Source organism: Crocuta crocuta, unplaced genomic scaffold (assembly GCF_008692635.1).
Source record: "Crocuta crocuta isolate KB4526 unplaced genomic scaffold, BGI_CrCroc_1.0 scaffold310, whole genome shotgun sequence".
NCBI lineage: Eukaryota > Metazoa > Chordata > Mammalia > Carnivora > Hyaenidae > Crocuta > Crocuta crocuta.
The window spans coordinates 596,494-616,935 of record NW_027532609.1 but is presented as its reverse complement, the minus strand read 5'-3'; the positions used below and the strand labels follow the sequence as shown (position 1 = coordinate 616,935).

The 20,442-nt window shown below is 41.1% G+C and overlaps 1 protein-coding gene across 2 annotated transcripts in view; it reads left to right on the top strand.

Annotated features, from left to right (window-relative positions):
* SCAPER (S-phase cyclin A associated protein in the ER) overlaps window positions 1-20,442 on the top strand; it is a 488,585-nt gene that overhangs the window by 425,560 nt on the left and 42,583 nt on the right. For both annotated transcript variants that reach the window (XM_077780475.1, XM_077780477.1), the window contains exon 27: window positions 6,595-6,750. In XM_077780475.1, the coding sequence (XP_077636601.1) occupies window positions 6,595-6,750 (156 nt within the window). The remainder of the gene's footprint in view (window positions 1-6,594; window positions 6,751-20,442) is intronic.

Here is a 20,442-nt window from a genome sequence, read left to right as displayed (position 1 = left end):
ATGCAAACTGGTACAGCCACTCTGGAAAGCAGTATGGAGGTTCCTCAAAAAATTAAAAATAGAACTACCCTATGACCCAGCAATTGCACTAATAGGTATGATACAAAAATGCTGGTTCAAAGGGGCACATGCTCCCCTGTGTTTATAGCAGCATTGTCAACAATAGACAAATTATAGAAAGAGCCTAAATGTTCATTGTCTGACAAATGGATAAAGATGTGGTAAATATATATACAATGGAATATATTACTCAGCAATTAAAAAGAATGAAATCTTGCCATTTGCAACAATATGGATGGAGCTAGAATAAAACTAGTGTTTTATGCTAAGCAAAATAAGTCAGAGAAAGACAAATGTCGTATGATTTGATTCATATGTGGAATTTAAGAAACAAAACAGATGAACATAGAGGAAGGGAAGCAAAAATAAGATAAAACCAGAGAGGGAGGCAGACTGTAAGAGACTCTTAAATACAGAGAACTGAGGGTTGCTGGAGGGGTGTTGGGTGGGGGAATGGGCTAAATGGGTGATGGGCATTAAGGATGGCGCTTGATGGGATGAGCACTGGGTGTTATATGTAAGTGATGAATCACTAAATTCTATGTCTGAAACCATTATTACACTACATGTTAACTGACTTAGATTTAAATAAAATTTTAAAAAGAAGATTGTAAAATAAGAAAATGTATGTGTATGTTTATATAAATATATATTTTATGTTTACATACATTTTTAGAGATCAAATAGATATCCATAAACTACTTTATCCACTTTCTTTTTTGTGTGTGTATTTAAAATTTACCTAAATGCCATCATGCTATTTTGTCCATTTCTGTTTTCACCTAAAATGTTGTTGAGATTCATTTATGTTGATTATAGATCTGATTAATTCATTTTAACTACTCTGCAGATTCTTTTAAATGGATAAATTCAGTTTGTTTATCTTTTTTCCACCTGAAGGCAATAATTTCTACTTTTCACTATTTCAAGCAATGATAGAGTGAACATCCTTGTAGAAATCTTTTTTTTTTTTTTTTTGCACCTGTGTGGGAGTTTCTTGAGTTTACGTGCCCACAGTAGGAATTTATGAATGCTGTGGATAAATGCATGTTCACTTCACCAGGTAATGCCAAATTGTTCTCCAAAGTTAATTATACAACTTTTACTTCCATCAGCAAAGGGCAGGAGTCCCATTTCCTCATGTCCTTATCAGTGTTTTGTATGAACACACTTATTAATTGTTGTCAATCAAATATGTGTGAAATGGTATTTTGTGTCGTCTTCATTTATGTTGTGTTTATCACTAGTGAAGTTGAACATTGTTTATCAGCATTTGTTTCAATCAGAATTCATTTGTAGGAAACAAACCATTGAGCCTGTTTTAAGCAGAATTTTTTTTAAGCAGAAAAGAATTTAATACATGTAATTACAAAATTGTTGCAAGGACTGAAAGAGTAGTTTCTAGACTAGATCTCTGGGAATGACTCCTGGAAGAACACCGCAAAACTGAAGAGCTCCTACACCTGTCAAAATCAAGAGCTGCTATATCAAAATTATAGATTGTGCTGAACCATTGGTATTGCTCATTCCAGGAGCTTACTGCTTTAGCCTACCCCAGGGTTCAGGAACCTCCCACTGTCACAGATGTTGCCTCTGAAACACATTACGTCAGCTATATCTCTACCCATCAAAAATGTATGACCCAAACTCTGTCTCTCAACCTCCAGAATACTGGTAATTGCATTTAAAGATTTGAAGACCTCCAAATTTCCCTGACCCATTGAACCAAAACTGGGCCTTCCTGCTAAACTATCGTAATATTTTGAACATACCTCTTATAGAAGTTATTAGATATCCGTCTTTACCTTAAGTAAAGGTCCTTGAGGTTAGCATCAGTGCCATGCTTATAAATACCTGAATGGATGAATGCATGACTACGAATAGTTATCCCCACATGTCTTGCATCATTTATGGGATGGATTGGTGACATTCAATTAGACAATGTTGGAAGATTTCAGGAGAAGAGTTGGTGAGTTTTTTGTTTGAATATATCCATGTATGAGTGTCTTGAGACCTCCGAGAGGAAATATCCAGAAACTAGAACTTCTGGAAAGAAGTTTAGAAAAGAAGTATCCCTAGAGATAGAGAATTAGGAGTTATTAACTTATTGAGGATAGTTGAAATCATAGAATTTCATGAGTTTACTAAAACTAGTTCAGAAATAGAACCCCTTTGGGCAATATTTCAATTGGGGTGAGAATTGGCAGCTGGACAAGTGTGGACAAAGTAGAGGCAATAGATAAATATATATATATATAAATCTTCATATAGAGAGGGAGGTAAATCAATTGATCAATGATGGATACCTCTGTATCTCTTTCAGCTTATAAATTCCAGTGGCAAAAAGCTGCAGAGGGACTCATTTTAAATCTCAAATGGTAAAATAAATGGAAGGGCCCATTTGCTGGAACACTCACAACAGCATGTTTCCTAGGATGCACATTCCAAGAAGTCCAGGAGGTTTTCTACATTAAAGCTTTTCATTTTATATATGGTTAACAGTCTCAACATAATTTCAGCCTAACAGTTGCACTGTATAAGATACATTGCTGCTGATCCCAGCATCCATTAGAAGATTCCACATTCTTCCCTCAAAACTGTAAAGTTGGCAAAATTAATTTTTCTGCCCTGACCTTTTAGAGCCATTTAGTTTCAGCATCTTCTTAGGCAACTGTCTAAAGATTACCAGAGCAGTGATTCAGGACCCAGGCAGTTTAGTTAGACTCATTAGTAGACACCGTAGTTGGCCCCCGGTAACCGAAGGAGACCATACTCAAAAGGGACCACCTGCTCAACAGTGTTCATTATGGTTTGCCTTGGTTTTTCTGTGTTTCTTCATTTATTCTGGAATGAAAATTCTTTCCTCCTTTATGAGTATTTCAAGGGGCACCTGGGTGGCTCAGTCAGTTGATGTCCACCTTCAGCTCAGGTCACGATCTCACCATTCGTGGGTTCAAGCCCCACATCGGGCTCTGTGCTGACAGCTCAGAGCCTGGAGTCTGCTTTAGATTCTGTGTCTCCCTCTCTCTCTGCCGCTCCTCTGCTCATGCTGTGTCTGTCTCTCAAAAATAAATAAATGTTAAAAAAAAATTTTTAAAGACCAGTACAGGAAATCCATTTAAGTCATTTTCATCTTGAAACCGGATGGTTTTGAAGTTTTGTGTGGTCATTACTAGTCTTGAATGGTCTCAGAAAATATTTTCCATTCTTGTTTTAAAAATTCACGTTCAGGCACCTGGGTGGCTCAGTCGGTTGACGTCCCACACTTAATTTCAGCTCAGGTCATGATCCCAGGATTGCTTGGGATTCTCTGTCTCTCTCCTTATGCCCCTCTCCCCTGCATGCTTGGTCTCTCTCTCTCTCTCTCTCTCTCTCTCTCTCTCTCTCTCTCTCTCTCGTAAAAAAAAAATTAAAGTCATATCTCAGTAAAGAACCCAAAAAATCCCACATAGGAATGTATTTAGTGGAAAGGACACTCTTAACCAGAAGTCAGAAGACCTTAGGTACTCCATATCTCCTGATGGAGCTAGTGCTTCACTGTCCCTAAGCCTCAGTTTCCTCATCTATCAAATGGGAATTGTAATACCAACCCCCACACAGTGAATATGGTTTTCTCTTACCCTGCAAATAAGACTGTAAATTAATTCAAGGGTTTTTTTTAGTGTAATCAGGCTCTACGTATCAAAAACTCTAAAAATCTGCATACTCTATAATTCTGCTTCTAGAAAGGAACTTGAAATCTGGCAAGGATTTGTGCACAAAATGTTCATCACAACATGGTCTATAATGATGAATACTGAAAACCACCAGAAACTCCAAAAATATTCCACTGGAAGAAAATTACTCACCCATTTAAAAAATGTTGTTTATGTATGCAGTCAGACTTCTAGAATCTAGATCATTTTACAGGAACTACATAGTTTTTAAAAATAAATGACACCACAGGGATATTATCAGCAAAATTTAGATTGTAGGAAACTATAAAATCGACCACCAGGTTTTATCAACAAATAAATTTGCAAAGGAAGAAAAAAGAGATGGAGGGATAACATACAGATTAAGAACAGACTTAGAAAGATATAGTAATCAATTTATGTGTGGTTCATATTTGGAACCTAATTGTTAAAAATTATTAAAAATGTTAAGACATTTATAATACTTTTGGAAATTTGGATACTAATTACTTGATGATACTAAGAAATTACTGTTATTTCTCAGATGTAATGATGTGGTTTTTTTCAAGTTCTCATTTTTTAGAGATACAAACATTTATGAATGAAGTTATATAGGTGTGGATAAGTAGGATTGGCCTTGGTTGATGGTTATTAGGACTGGATGATACACTAGGGTTTGTTATCCTCATCTGTCTTTTTTTGGTTTATCTTGAATGCCGAGAACAAACTGCAGGCTGATGGGAGTGGGGGGAAGGGGAGGGGGAGGGGGGTAGGCATGGAGGAGGGCATTTGTGGGGATGAGCACTGGGTGTTATATGGAAACCAACTTGACAAACTATTTAAAAAAAACTTTTCAGTAATATAGTTTTTAAAGATTTAAAATATAATGGTTAAAAGACATTTTCATGATGTAGAAAATGCCTAAAATAGTCAGTTGAATGAAATTCAGCTCAATGTCAATCATATAGAGAAAAAAAAATCAAACGGAAAAAACATGAAAGGAAACATAAAAACGCTAATTGCCTTTTGTAAAATTACATCCAACCTTTCTGGTTTTTCCTCCTTTTCTGTGCTATGTTGATTTCCATAATGAGCGTGTATTACTTTTATAATCAGAAAAAGTAGTTTTTTACTTTCTATGGCTAGAACTCTTTTAGAAATAACTTGAGCAAAAAAGGATAGTAAAATGGCTAATGTAACTGGAAAGGCTGAGGTTTGGAGCTAGATGCTGAGATCCCATCAGGGTTTTGTCTGCTTTCTCACTTCTCCTTGTCTCTGCTCAGCTTCATCCTATAAACATATGTTCTTGTGTAACAAGTAAGTTGGCTACCAGCAAACCCAGCTCATATCTCTCGGTTGAGATATCCCCAGAAAAAGAGATCCATCCAGTGGTCATCTGTTAATCCTACAGAAGATCCTCATGGCTCCTTTTCAGTCCTGTGCCCAGCCTAGAACCTGTTATTACGGCCTCACTGATGAAGACTTTGACTGTCATGGAGTTCATACTAACTCCTGCTTTTGTGGGAGAGTACAGTATTTAAGAATCCCACCAGGACTACATGGGATAGGAGAGGAGAATATGCTGGGCAGACAAAAACCAAAGCTGTCACCATCTGCTTTCTTATGGGATTGTTGGGATACGTCATTGGGATGATTAACTTAAAAACACTTCCTAAATTGAAAAGTTCTGTGCAAATATAGGAGTCTGGTTTTTAGTCTAATTCTATTAAACAGAATATGATAAGAACCTCACTGTGTACATATGTCAATCTGTCAGTTTCCTTCATTATAAGAGAAGAAGGCTGGTGGTCATCAGTTTATACTTCCCAATTTTAAAACTGTAGATGTTCAGTCTCCCAGGTGAACATTTCCTAATATAAGAGGACAAAGGGGGCATCATATTGCAACTTCTAAGTAGTAAAATTGGAAGAGGCTCCAAACATGAATTACTCATCAGATTTTCCTTACTTTTACAAAAAGGTGTATTGGTAAATGAAAAGATGGGGCTTGCAGTGCATTTATGAGTAGAAGCATCAATTCCTTTGCACTTATTGCTAAAAGTCGATTGCTAACATGTCAATTTTCAGAAGTACTATATTCAAAGTCTTTCCCTTTTCATATATGTAAATACAGTAGCACTGAATCATAAAATCTCTAAGTTAAGACTGATTTATCTACTGGTCATTTATAGTCTTAAAATACTATTTTCAATGATAACTGTTTTGCACGCTAATAAAAGAACCACTATTTTTGGTCTAGTTTAATAAACAGCTCTGGAAAGCTGTTTAATGGGATGAAAAGATGAAAGTGACTTCTTAAATGTTATTGTCAATTGTCAAGACTAATACTTTTCATAACAGAAAGCCATTAGATTCTCATTGTTATACTCTTAATGATGACAGAGTTTTGAAAAACAGAGACTCTACAGTTGCATTAGAAATATAGGTTGGAACGAGAGTATCTGGGTAGCATCATCTTATTTTCTGAATCCCTACATTCTAGGGAATTTGTCTCTGGTACTTTAAGAGGTACTGCTTTTCAAGAGTGTAGAGGTAATTATAAATCATTTCAAATATTGACAGACTCTTTAGACCACTAAAAATGATCAGATGATCATTTTCATTCATCTTTCTTGAAAAAAAATAGCATCAGAATAACCAAAAGAGGGAAGCAAATCGCTTACAGAAATAGCTGATTATTCAGGACTGAATCTAAGGAAATTGTTACTTGAGATGCTTTACCCAAAGCTGTTGTTTGCTTGTCTGAGGGGTCTAAGCCTGTGTTCGTTAAGATTTGTCTTTGAAGGTGAAGAAACGGCCAGCCTGTGCAGACTAACACATATGTTTCTCCCTACACCCAGCTATGTGGTGAACATAGGTCTGATCAACAAGCTTCATGGCTGCTTCCTCTCAGTGCAAGGCCCAGTGGACGAGAACCCCAAGATGGCCACGTTTCTGCAGCATGCTGCAGGACTCTTGCATGGAATCTGCACACTGTGCTTTGCTGTCACCAGAAGGTAAGGCTTCTACCTGATACCAATCTGGACTCACCTTGGAGACGTCTCTTAAGTTCTGCCCATCTTGGCGTCATTTTATAGGTATGCAAGTGGTCATCTTGGCCTTTTTTCTTCTTTGCCCTCCCTTTGTCGTTCTTGGTTTCCCATACTGAGACTAGCCTCATATTTCTTCCTTTTCCCTGGCTACACACTCCTGTCAGAGTCTTATGCTTTTTGGTGTCCACTAAAATCCAGAGGAATTAAGTGATTCTCCTTGAGTCAGTGAGTCAGTAACAAAGCCTACACCAGATCAAGACAGGCCCTCAGCACAATACAGCACAGCCTCATAGTGTCCATGATTGTGTTCACATGGTTTTATTTACAACCTCTGAGGCTGGTTTATTTTCTCCTTTTATATCTTTCACCAAGATACCTTCATGAATAAGGGAAGGGAGCCATCCAGAAACTATACGTCCTGAAAGTTACATATGACCTATGTGTGGGGAGACCTGATCTGGTGGAGGCTGGGGAGAATTCACCTGAGGCAGTACAAAAGAGAACTTTATTGAAAATACTGCAAGGGAGCAGCAGGCAGGACAGCAAAGGAGAGACTGTCTGCCAGGAGGCAATGGTGAGGGGCTGGAGTTAAGGGGAAGGTGAGGAGGTCCAGGGTCTGGGTGTAAAAACCCATTGGTCAGCTAGGGCTTATGTATATTTTGAGGAGGGTCACCTATTGGGCCTGTTTGTATTTGGCTAGGGGTCGCCATGGGCCCTTTACCTTACTCAGGTTTCCATTGTTCAAGTTGGTTGCCCACAAGTAGCCTCTACACTATGGGCATGATTATAACCAGTGGGTCAGGGACAACTGCTGGACTGGTTGGCTCCCCCTCACCTGATCCTGTGGACTATCTACAAAAGCAATAATTCCTCAGGGCGGGGGCAGAATAAACCCCTGTTGTGTTCTTTTCTCTCCCCTCCCACCAATTAAGAGTCGTCTGCAATATGGGGCACCTGGGTGGCTCAGTCAGGTGAGCATCCGACTTCGGCTCAGGTCATGATCTCACAGTTCATGGGTTCAACCCCCATGTTGGGTCTGTACTGACAGCTCAGAGCCTGGAGTCTGCTTCGGATTCTGTGTCTCCCTCTCTCTCTCTGCCCCTCCCCCACTCACTCTCTGTCTCTGTCTTTCAAAAATAAACATTCAAAAAAATACTTAAAAAAAAAAGAATCATTTGCAATAATGATTCAGTGTTTCTGATAGGAATATGATGTAGCCTTTAGGCATAATAAGAATGTTCAGTAGGGGCACCTGGGTGGCTCAGTCAGTTGAGTATTCAACTCTCAATTTTGACTCAGGTTGTGATCCCAGGGTTGTGGGATCAAGCCTCACATCAGGCTCCATGCTAGGCATGGAGTCTTCTTGGGATTCTCTCTCTCTCTCTCTCTCTCTCTCTCTCTCTCTCTCTCTCTCTCTCTCTCTCTCTCCCCCCCCTCCCTCTCTCTCCTTCTGCCACCCTTCCCCACTCACATGCGTGTGCTTTCTCTCGCTCTCTCAAATTAAAAACAAGAAATAATGGGGGCGCCTGGGTGGCTTAGTCGGTTAAGCATCCGACTTTCACTTAGGTCATGATCTCGCTGTTCNTAAAAAAAAAAACAAGAAATAATGTTTAATTGTTTAATAAAATAATTATCTTACAATTAAATTCTAAACAGCACTACATACAATTTTTTTACTGTAGATCTTTTTATATATACTCAAAAGGAGAGAGTACAATAATAAACCCCAGTGATAGCCATTATCTAGCTCCAACTATTATCAATATTTTTATTTTTCCCAATCTTATCTTGTCCTCCTACTCACACCCTGGGTATTTTGTTTTGTCTTGTTAGTTTTTTGTTTGGCAAGAAGCAGTTATGCTAGAGCATGTAATAACAAATTTCAGCTATCATGACATTTCACCCAAAATAATTCGGCATGTATCTCTGAGGTCTTAAACATAAATACCATGCCATTATCACACCTAACATAATAAACAATAATTTTGTAAAAACCTGGCCCATGTTCACTTTTCCTCACTGTCTCAAAACATCTTTCTACCATAAGTTTATTGGAATCAGAATCCAAATTTCAGGTGACATTGGTGGTTATATCTCCTAAATCTTTTTTTATTCTATAAAATATTCTGCCTCTTTTTTTATGCCATTGATTTGTTAGGGAAAAATTATATGTTTTTGTTTTATTATTTGTCAAGAAGAAAATTAAAACTAAAATTAAAATTTGAAATTTGAAACTTTTGGGGTGCCTGGATGGCTCAGTTGGTTAAGTGACTGACTCTTGATTTTGGCTCAGGTCATAACCTCATGGTTCATGAGATCGAGCCCCACATGGGTCTCTATGCTGACAGCATTGAGCCTGCTTGAGATTCTCTCTCCCTCTCTCTGCCCTCCCCTGCTCATGCTCGGTCACTCTCGCTTTCTCTCTTTCTCTCTCAAAATAAATAAACTAAAAAATTCTGAAACTTCTAAACTCTAGGTGCTTGAAGAAATATCCACCCATTTTCAATGTACATAGAATGCCAATGACTACATTCAGAATATTTTAAAACAGAGAATCTGCTTTCTAAAATGAACCTCCTGAGGGTGCCTGGCTGGCTCAGTCAGTTAAGTGTCTGACTCTTGATTTCAGCTCAGATCATGATCTCACAGTTGTGGGATGGAGCCCCGCATCTGACTCCATGCTGAGCATGGAGCCTGCTTTAAGATTCTCTCACTTCCTCTCCATCTTTCCCTCCCCCCTCTCACATGCATGCTCTCTCTCTAAAAAAATAAAAAATAAAATGAACCCCCTCAACAATTTTTAGTCTATTACACATAGAACCCCAGCACCCACCTATTCTTTCTTGGCTGTTACCTCTGTTAACCCCGTCACATTTCTAGGAAGATTAAGACTACCTGATTGTCAGGGAAGCCAAGCATAACCTGTATTCCGTTAGTCTGTTACCTTCTAGAAATGCAAGCAGAACGTGTTCCAGGGATTAGATGAGAATTTAGGAGGTGGCAGTCTGTGAGTCTGTAACCTAAATATGATCAGATGGTACCACACGGCAGAGAGGCCAGCAGCGGAGCCAGGGCTCCACGTAGGGCATCGGCGCCTGCCAGCTTGGAGGACAGCCCACTGCCAGCTAGCTCCCCTGCGCTCCCTGGGAGGTGTCCTCTCCCTCAGAAGACCCCTTTCCGACAGTGGTTCTTTCGTGTACACACAGCATTATAAACCTGCCAGCATCTCAAGGCTTTGTCACCTGTATTCTTTCGTTGAATCCAGATGAATATCACACACATAAGCATTTCCATATGTGGTTATTGTACAGTTTGTGGGCTTCGGCTTTCATTTACACACAGATTTAGTCACTTGAAATCTCTGGAGCCTGAAAGAAGCTTAGAGATCAGTCACAGCCACTCACTTTTATAGGGAAAGCAACTGAGCCAAACTGACTTGAATTAGGACATAAGATTCCTACCTCCGTGCTCTCACCTACACACTTGACTTTGTATTATTCAAAACGTAGGAGTATATATTTCAGTTCTTTGAAGATTTTCTCAATTACATGTATGGAAAGCAGGATCCCCTTCTCTTTAACACACACAGTCACATCCTTTCCCATAGACATTGAGCATCTGCCCTGCGCCAGACACCAAGACAAGTACCCAAGATACTGCCCACAGGGATCCCAGAGCCTGGTGTGCGGTCAGACCTGTAAACTAATAGCTGCACTAGAAGAGAAAGTTCACAGACAAGGACGTAAGGCACTCCCACAGGAGATCAAGAAAGGTTTCAATGAACTAAATCTAAAAGGATCCAGGAAGACAAATGGAGGGGAAGAATGCAACTGAGAAAAAGGGAATAATATGTGCACTCTGTGATATAACATGTTATTGGTGTCTTTGGCCCACCTGGAGGTCACCTGCCAATAGCTTCTTGTACTTCTCTGCCTGAGGATGTTCTCTGGACAAGTAGCTGTTTGCTACAAGTACAGGGGAGCTAATACCTACAGGAGTGACCCTCCAACAATAAATGGGTGGACTATATCCCAGCTCCGCTAACCCTCACTGAGACGGTCCTGTGTGTTCTGCACATTCTGTAAGAGGGACCCCAGTGGTAACCTGTGCACTACCAATCCTTGATTGGCTTTCTCCTTTCCCTCTTTCTCTCCTTTGCTTCCTCACAAATAAACTATTTGCACCCAGGGACACCTGGGTGGCTCAGTCAGTTAAGCATCCTACTTCAGCTCATATGATCTCTCGGTCTGTGAGTTCAAGCCCCACATCGGACTCTGTTCTGACAGCTCCGAGCCTAGAGCCTGCTTCAGATTCTGTGTCTCCCTCTCTCTCTGTCCCTACCCTACTCATGCTCTGTCTCTCTCTCTCTCTCTCAAAAATAAATAAATAAGTAAATAAACATTTTAAAAAATAAAAGTAAACTATTTGCACCCATATCCTTGTTTCAGAGTCTGGTTTGGAGGCAACCCAAACCAAGAGATACAGATATACAAGATATTGTCTCATGTTCCGTTTGATGTCACTGTGTGACTTTGAAGAGTGACGAGAGATGAAGTATTAAATGAGCTCCATGTGGGGCACCTGGGTGGCTCGGTCAGTTAACCATCCTACTTCAGCTCAGGTCATGATCTGATGGCTAGTGAGTTCAAGCCCCGTGTCAGGCTCTGTGCTGACCGCTCAGAGCCTGGAGCCTGCTTCAGATACTGTGTCTCTCTCTCTGCCCCTCCCCTGCTTACATTCTGTCTGTGTATCTGTCTCTCAAAAATAAATTAAAAAAAAAATTTTTAAACAAAAGCTTTTATTTTGTTTCAATGTTTATTTTATATATTTTTGAATATTTATTTTATTTTTGAGAGAGAGAGAGAGGGAGACACAGAATCAGAAGCCGGCTCCAGTCTCTGAGCCGTCAGCACAGAGCCCGATACGGGGCTTGAACCCACGAACCGCGAGATCATGACCTGAGTCAAAGTCAGATGCTTAACCGACTGAACCACCAAGGCGCCCCAAAAATTTTTTAAAAATTTAAATGAGTTCCATAGGTGTTAGCACCTAGGAGGCCGAAAGGGAGACAAGAGTTTGATGTGCTACTACATTAGAGCTATAGAAAGCCACTGAAATTTAAGAGGGAGTAAGGATCAGATTTCTGTTATAGAATGATCATTCCTGAAAAGTGTAGAAATGACTGGAAAGGCATTGGTCTAGAGGACTTGCATGAGCCAAGTGGGAAATATTGAGGGCCTGTGGGGACAGTGGAAATAGAAGCAAACACTAAGAGGAGACAGAATAAATGTGAGAGAGATGGCATAGAGCTTGGTGGGAGGTAAAAGGAAGGTGGAACCTAAAATGGCTCCCAGGTTTCTGACTTGAAGCCTTTGAGTGATGGATGGTAGAGTCTCCAAATTTAGGAAATATAAGCAGTTTTACAGAGAAGAAATATGTTTGTTCCTAGGCATGCCTAAGGATTATCCAAGTAGACCAAAGTCTTTGTATATATGTGTAACTGTTTTTCTGTACATATATAGCTGGATTTAAAATAAATCAGTAATTAACCCTTGGTAGTATTTAAGAATTCTTAATCCATTTTCCCACTATAATTTCCTTCTCCAGCTTCAGTTTCTATTAGTAGGCCTTGCTACAAAAGCAGTATTCCCTAGAATACTAGGGAAGAGCGTCCAGGTGGTTTCCTGGTTTAACTTACCTAGGAAGTTCTTAGCAGTAGCAGCTGCTTCTGTGAATGAGATGAAAGAATGATCCTTAACTGCAGTTCTTCCTCATCCTTCAGTCTTCAGCGTTTCCCAAACACCACCAAGCCACAAGAAGACAGGGAGTGTTTTCTACCTCTCCAGATCAGCTTGCCTCTAATATTTACAGACCATTTCATACTGCTTCCCATCTCTTAATGGAAATTCTATTTCTAAACTATAAACTACAGTGACCTATGAAAAGCACTTTGTTATGTGTGTCAGAGTTTCTGTCTGCAAGGTCACAGCCGTGTCTGGGGACAAAGGTAGTGTGGCTGTTGTTGTATTGGAGTAATTCACATAATGCCTGTTTTGGCTATCAGGATGAGCCAGCCAGAGCCAGGAGTTGAGGAAGGATTGTTGTCAAAGTTCTTTTATGACCAGCAGGAATAAAAAGACAAAGAGGAGCCAGAGAGGCCTTCTTGTGAGCTGGTGAGCCCTGAGATAATTAAGAAGCTGATTAGCCCAGGGCTTTGAGTAAATACTGCAGTCTGCTGGTGGCCTAGCCTTTGTGATGGTGATTACAGCCCGGCTGCCTTTGCCCTACTCTCCTATTGTGCCCTTAATCTACTAATTTTTACCTAGGTTTTCTGAAAGACAATTTGGGTGTCAGAGTTTATGTTCTTAATCTTTGCTTCAGCATGGAGGAGAAAAGACTAACTTGATTTTTGTACCAGGCTTGGTTTTGAACTTGCATGTAAGTAAAAACTGAAATTGTGATCTTCTGGTGAAAGGATTGATGTTATGTTAGGATGATTCCAGAGTTTTAACCCAAGGACTTTTCACAAGTTATTATTCTTAATGACTTAAATGAAATTCAACAGCCTGAAAGGGGGACTTTCAGAAATGCTTATTTGCTTGTCACTGTTAATCACTTTTACATTCTTGGTCCTTTAAGTAGTAAAGAGAAAAGGGTAGTTTTCAAATCTCAGGGCAGCATCTCAACTGCCCTAATTGGCTGAGACTCGCTGAGGCCCCCTGAAGGTGCTAACAGGAGCAGAACAGTAATGAGTGATTATGAATTACAACCAACACAGGCCTTTCACTTAATCAGCAGTCATTGACCAGCTCCATAACTGTGCTGGGCATTGTAGTAAGAGGGCTAAGTAGCAGTGGGTCCACAGGGAGAGAGCTGAGAGGCCTGATGACCGTACAGAATAGGAAAAGGCGCTTATAAAACCTAGCTAATTCTGATTGGTTGAAGAAGACTATTCTGAATTCTAGACTATATTTACACAAAAAGGAGTTTGTTGTTATATGCATTCATGGTTTTTGTTTTCATCTCCATAAACTACGCTAACAAGTTCTAGCCAAGGTCCCTTGGTTCTAGCCAAGGTCCCTGAAAAACTGTGTCAAAAAAGATAAGAATAATTTATAATTTAGCTCATTAATTATGTGGATATAAATGAGTACTTCTCAAGTGTTTAAGGGTGCTTGAAAACCATTTGTTCAGGCAAAGGTAAACTTTAACTCTGCCTGCCTGAATTATTCACTCATGCATTAAACAAATATTTATGTAGCACTTGCTCTGTGCCAGGCCCTGTGCTAAGCTTGGGGAAAGCAGAAATGACTCAGACATCAATTGTGTCCTCAAGGACCTTGTCGGCTAGTAGAGGAAAGAAGATGCATATACAAAGACTCATGGTATAAGGCAGAGTGGTACAGAGCATAGAAGATAACCCTGAAAAGCACTTAGCACACTGCCTTTCACGTAGTAAATGCTCAATAAACATTGGCTGTTGTCATTACATCATCATTGATCTAGTTAAGAGGAGGGAGAGATCACTCTTAGTTGTAGGAATTACCTGTTCCCTAGAGCAACTAAAATTAAATCTGGACCTTTAAAGAAAGAGTTAGAACATTTAGAGTTGAGAGAAAGGTAGATAAATAGCTAAAGCAAAGACATCATGACAGAACAAATGAAGAACCAATAAAGTACTTACTTGAGCTGGATTTGGGGATGTATGTGGTGGTGATTTTAGTGCCTCCCAGGTTGTTAATGAGGCTCAACTGAGGTAGTAACTGTAAAAAGACTTGTGTGAACTATATGAAACGATTTGCTAAGATGTGGTTGCAGTGGTGTCGTGAAAAGCCTTTGATCAGGGAAGTGATATGCTAAGAACCATATTTTGGGAGCCTTATCAGGTATCAGGAATATATGATGAATAATGTATTAGAGAGGAGGCAGAAAGTGGGAGGGACCATTAACAGTCATCTGGGCAGGAGGCAGAAGGAATGGAAAAGGATATTTTTAATCTTCCCACCGTCTCTTTCCTCATGTACAATATCATCAGACTCCAGATGCCATCATCTCTGTCTCCTCTGTCTTCCTTGTACCCAGATCTCGTCTGTTGTCCCATTTTGTTGACTGGAAGGAACCTTAAAGTTTCCTTAATCCAGTCTTCTATTCATGTGTGAATCTCTCCAATAATCTCATCCATTCTGTATTTGAATATCTCTTTTGTCAGGGAACTCATTACTTATTAAGGGAACCTATTCTGTCATTGATAAGTTTTAATGCTTTAAAAAGTCTCTCCTTATTCCAGTCTCTAACCTGTCTCCCTACTGCTACCTGTTAGAACTACTCCTAATTGTTCCTTAGCAACATACAGACTATTCTAACCCTGCTCTTCTCCCTGAACGTCCCTGATCTCACCCTTCAACATATTTCCGTTTGCTTTTCTTCTCCTTGTTCCAGTTACTATGGCCGTTTAAAAGATTTCCCCAAACCTTAGTGGCATAAAACAACCATCTATTGGGGCACCTGGCTGGCTCAGTCAGTAGAGCAGGCAACTCTTTTTTTTTTTTAAGTGGGCTTCATGCCCAGCTGAAGCCTAGTGCAGGGCTTGAGCTCACGACCCTGAGATCTGGACCTGAGTTGAGATCAAGAGTCAGACGCTTGGGGCACCTGCGTGGCTTAGTCACTTAAGCATCCTGCTTCAGCTCAGGTCAGGATCTTTCCATTCCTGAGTTTGAGCCCCATGTCAGTCTCTGTGCTGACAGCTCAGAGCCTGGAACCTGCTTCAGATTCTGTGCCTCCCTCTCTTTCCACCCTTTCCAACCCCCTCTCAAAAATGTATGAACATTGGCCATGTGTAGCAACATGGATGGACCTTGAGGGTGTTATGCTGAGCGAAATAAGTGAGGCAGAGAAGGACAAATATCATATGTTTGCACGTATAGGAGGATTAGGAGGAACTTGACGGAGGAACAAGGGGGAGAAGAAGGGGGGAAATGGTGGGGGAAAGGGAGAGAGGCAAACCATGAGAGACTCTTGAATGCTGACAAAAACTGAGGACTGATGGATGTGGGGGGGAGGAGGGATAGGCATGAAGGAGGGCACTTGTGGGGATGAGAACTGAGTGTTATGTGGAAACTAATTTGACAATAAACTATGTTTAAAAAAAATGTATGAACATTAAAAAAATATATATTTAAGAGTCAGACGCTTAACTAACAGCCACCCAGGTGCCCCTGAGCATGCAACACTTGATCTCAGGGTGGTGAGTTCAGGCCTCACACTGGCAGTAGAGATTACATAAAAAAATAAAATCTTAAAAAAACCTACCATCTATTAATCTCACAGACTCTCTGTGTCAGGAATTTTGTCAAGATACAGAGAGAATGGCTTATCTTTGTTACACGATATCTGGACCTCACTCAGAAGACTTGAAGGCTAAAAGTTGAAATCATCTGAGTGCTTATTCACACATATCTGTGGTTCGTGTGGCTGAGGACTCTTCCACCTGGTCGCTCTGCATAGGCCAATCTGGGCTTCCTCGCAGCATGGTGGCCAGTTCCCAGAAGGAGCATCTTGACAAAGAACCAGGTGGAAACCATATCACCTTTTATGAGCTACCCAGAGAAGTCATGCAGCCTACTTCCACTATATTCTATTCATCAAGGCCTTCAAAACACTCCCCTCCCCTGCTTCAGAGGCAGGAGAAATAGACTTCACCTCTTCATGGGGAATATGAAGGTTCTAGAAATATAGGACCAGAAATATTGCCATGGTTGTGTTTGAAAAACACTATCTGCCACATTCCAGCCTACCCTGTAGATAAATGTGTTTCCAGAATCCTGTTCCCATGTGTCTTCTGTACTCTCCACAGTCTCATATTTAGTATTGTCACTCTGTCCTTTCACATCACCTGTTAACTTTTAAACCTTTGGTGGTCATTAGCCACTGTCCATAGACAAAAGACTTTCTGGGATTGGGAAATAGGAATAAAGTACATATAATAGGACTCAGGAAGTTACATTTGTTGAGCACTTTTTACATGTCCCAGGCTAAGTGCTCCTTGTGAGTTTTGTTTCAGCAGTCCTGCTCACACTGTCCAAGGGAGCACAGCAGCCAGTAGAGGATGAGGAACAGTGACTACCATATGCTTCAGATCCAGAGTGTGAGAGGAATATAAGAGCAGGAGCTTCTGGGCTGTTTCCGTATTCACAACTGGGTGATTGCTAGTTGCGAGATTTCAGAAAAATCCATCCCAGCTAGTAATAAAGCCTTAGTTGACTTACAGGGACAGAACAATGACCACTTCATTGCTACAGTTCAACTTGTGTGTCCACTGTGTACTAGGCACCGTGCCAGAGAAAGGGAGCTGTCTGGGCCATGGCCAACAGGACTGAAGTTTAAGAGCAGCCTTCACTGCCTTACTACTCCCAGGGAGGATAGGGTATGATGAGGGCAGACTGGCAGTACCCGTATCGGCTCACCAGGCTCAGAGCAGCAGAATATGTCCAGGATGCTCCTGTCGTCAGACTCCCACTGGCTGTAGGACTTTGGAGGGCGAGATCTCAAGAGAACGTTCGTGCACAGTTGTGTTGAGGAGCACAGGTTTGGGACTCAGAAAAGCGTGGGTGCAGCTCCTGCCCTCTTAGCTCTGGGACCAGTGGCAGATTCTTTAGCTTCTTAAAGCCTGTTTCCTCACGTTGTAAAAGTGAATTTGATATTTCTTCCCTCACAGGGTCAGACGAGTCAGGGGAAGATAGGGACTAACATATCTGTCACCACAACCTCTTGCCTGAGGTGCTGTTTGTAATATATACTTATTATATTGTTCCCTTTTTCCAAAAAGATTTGAGAGGGATTACAGTATATGTGGGGTTTTTATGGGGAAAAAGAACAAAAGAAAATGGGTAGGAAAAAGTAAATCAAGGCAAAAGCAAGTGAAATTAAGGTACAAGTCCTATCCAAGACAAGGCCCTGATGGACATTTCCTCTTGGAATTCCCACTGGTGATTTCTACCAAGAACTATTTATACGTCAGATCCTTAGACTCATCGGCTTTCACCCAAAATTGGCTGCTCCTCCTCACTACCTTATTGTGCTCCTGATTCTTGTTATCTGATCAGATTTTAAAACCTAAAACCTTAGTTTAGGTTTTAGCTTCTAGATTTAGACAAAATCTTTAGCTTCTGTCTCCCAGAATCCAATCTGATATAATCGAAAGAATGCTTGCCTCAGAAATAGGAGATGGAGCCTCTTATTTGATATCCATTTGCTTCATTCATTCATTCCCTTGTCCTGTGTATTTGTTTTATGTCTTCAACTACAAGATTTCCCTAAGAGACTAAATGACTTAGCAGTTACCCTCTGGCACCTAGCACCAGTCTAGAAACAAAATAAAAACTCCGGAAATAGCCTTTGACTGGCAAAATTAGCAAATACCAATGTGTGTCACTAACCTGTGCCAGGGCCTCATTTCCTGCACCTGCACTTAACATAGGAAGAAGGGCTGCCCACATCCCATGTTCTTCCTCCTCTAAGATAAGAGGGAGACATCCAGAGCCCTCATTCCTTAGCAAGGAATGAGACGAATTCTTCCTCACTTCCTTCCATTGCTTTGACAGATCTTTATTCATTATTAGTTATTGAGCACTTGATATGTGCTAGCCATTGTCAAGGTATTAGAGAGATGGTATTGAACAAAATGCCTATCCTTATGGAACTTACAATCTAACAGGAGAAAAAGACAATAAACCAAGAAACAAATTTGGTCATATTAGCTAGTGATAGCAGTATGAGGAAATAGCAGGATAATACAGCGCAGTGGCTTAGTTGGGGGCTTCTGGAGATGGAGTGCTCAGGAAAGGCCCCTCTGGGGAGATGACACTGAAGCTAAGGAGGTAGCCATGTGAAGAGCTAAGGGAAGAATATTCTACTGGAGACGAATGGTAAGTTGATGACTCCCAAACGTCTGAGGTGGGTATGTTCCGGAAACAGAGAAGGCAGTATCCTGGAATGTGATGAGCAAGAAAGAAAGTGCTAGATGAAGCCAGAGAAGTAATGGCCCAGAGATGAGGACAGAGAGCATAGAAGTTTGGGTTTTATTCTATGTGTGATGGGAAGCCATTTGAGGATTTTCAGCCAAGTGACATGATCTGATTACTTAAAAAATAAAAAAGGCATCTGTTTACTCTGTGAAGAATGGGTTAGAGGCATGAGAACGGAAGCAGGAAAGATCAATTAGGAGGGCACTGCAGGCGTCATGCAGCGCTGATATGACGGTGTTTTCCTCCCAGTTCCCCACCAGCAGAAGCAATTGCCTTCCCCTGGCAACACAGCAGAGCCTCTGGCAGAGCTTCTTGAGCCTAACTGCCGACTTCTGGAGGTAGAAGAAGCCAAAACATCGGCAAAACTAGCCAAAATCAGCACAGGGCCATTTGCTGCTTGCAGTGAACGAGAAAACTAAAGTTGGGAGGTTACAAATGTCCCACCTGAGAGGCATTTCTGGACAGCAGCCCTGGCCTGCAGCTCCAGGATCCAGAACCGCGTCCTGTTGTCAGGGCCGCTCCTGTTCTCACTTCCTGGGCTCCTCCCTGCCCTTCCTTCCCTCCACCTTTACTTGTCCCCCCAACTGTCCTGAGCCCATCACCTCTCTATCTTCACTTTCCTGAGCCTCCATTCAAACCTGTGCCCAGGTTTCTTCTCAGTGGCCTCACCCTCTCCCTCCCATTCCCACTGGTGTCCCCTTGGTCTTCCTCTATCTCCAGCCGCTCCCGGGTTGTCAGTTCCAAACAGCAAGAACATCCATCTCTTCTCATCATCTCCCATTTCCCTTCCCAGAAAGGTTCCCTTCTCAGAAGTTCCTCTGTGAGTTCAACTGAAACTTGGCATCAGGAACCTTGGAAATCCTCCCAAGTCTCAGCGAGCCTCACCCCTCCCAATAATCTTACTCTTTAATTGCCCCTATATTTTTTCTCCTCTCTAACTGAATGTCCAGATGTCTTCTAATGCTTCTGCATACATCTTTCTCACCTTTAGTTTTCTCTTGCTCTCTCACCTCCACTAAGTCATCCCCATTCCCTTCAGTGGGGCTCAAAATTAGAACCGCATTAAACCAGATACAGGGTGTGTGTGCACGCATGCACGTATGTGTGTGCACGCATGCACCTATGTGTGTCCACACAGGAGAGTATAATTTTCAAAGTAGATTCACAGCTAGTGTAACATCCTCAGATTGAACAGAATCTCGGACATCATTGTGTTCCGTGCCCAGCTGAGGTTTGAGTGCCCTCTGCCACTTACATGGATGTGATCCTCCACTTACTCCAGAATAAGGAAGAATGCAGCAATACCTCATCAATATCCCATTTAACTTTGGGATGTTCAAATTGTTAGAAAAAATTCTGTACGTTTATCTAATATCTGCTTTCAGATAATGTCTCTTCTCTGGGGTCAAAAATAATGATATAATACCTCTTCAGTTTGAAAATAACCTTTATGGCCTCCGGTTCTGACATAAATTTCCCAATTCCATCAGATGTTCCTCAGATGACACTGTTTCCAGATACTTGTACCACACAGGTCACTTTCTTGAGGACATTCTGATGCATCAGGGCCCTCAATGTAGCATGGCACCCAGTGCTGGACCCAGTGCGCCCAGGGAAGTGGAGCAGGACTAAG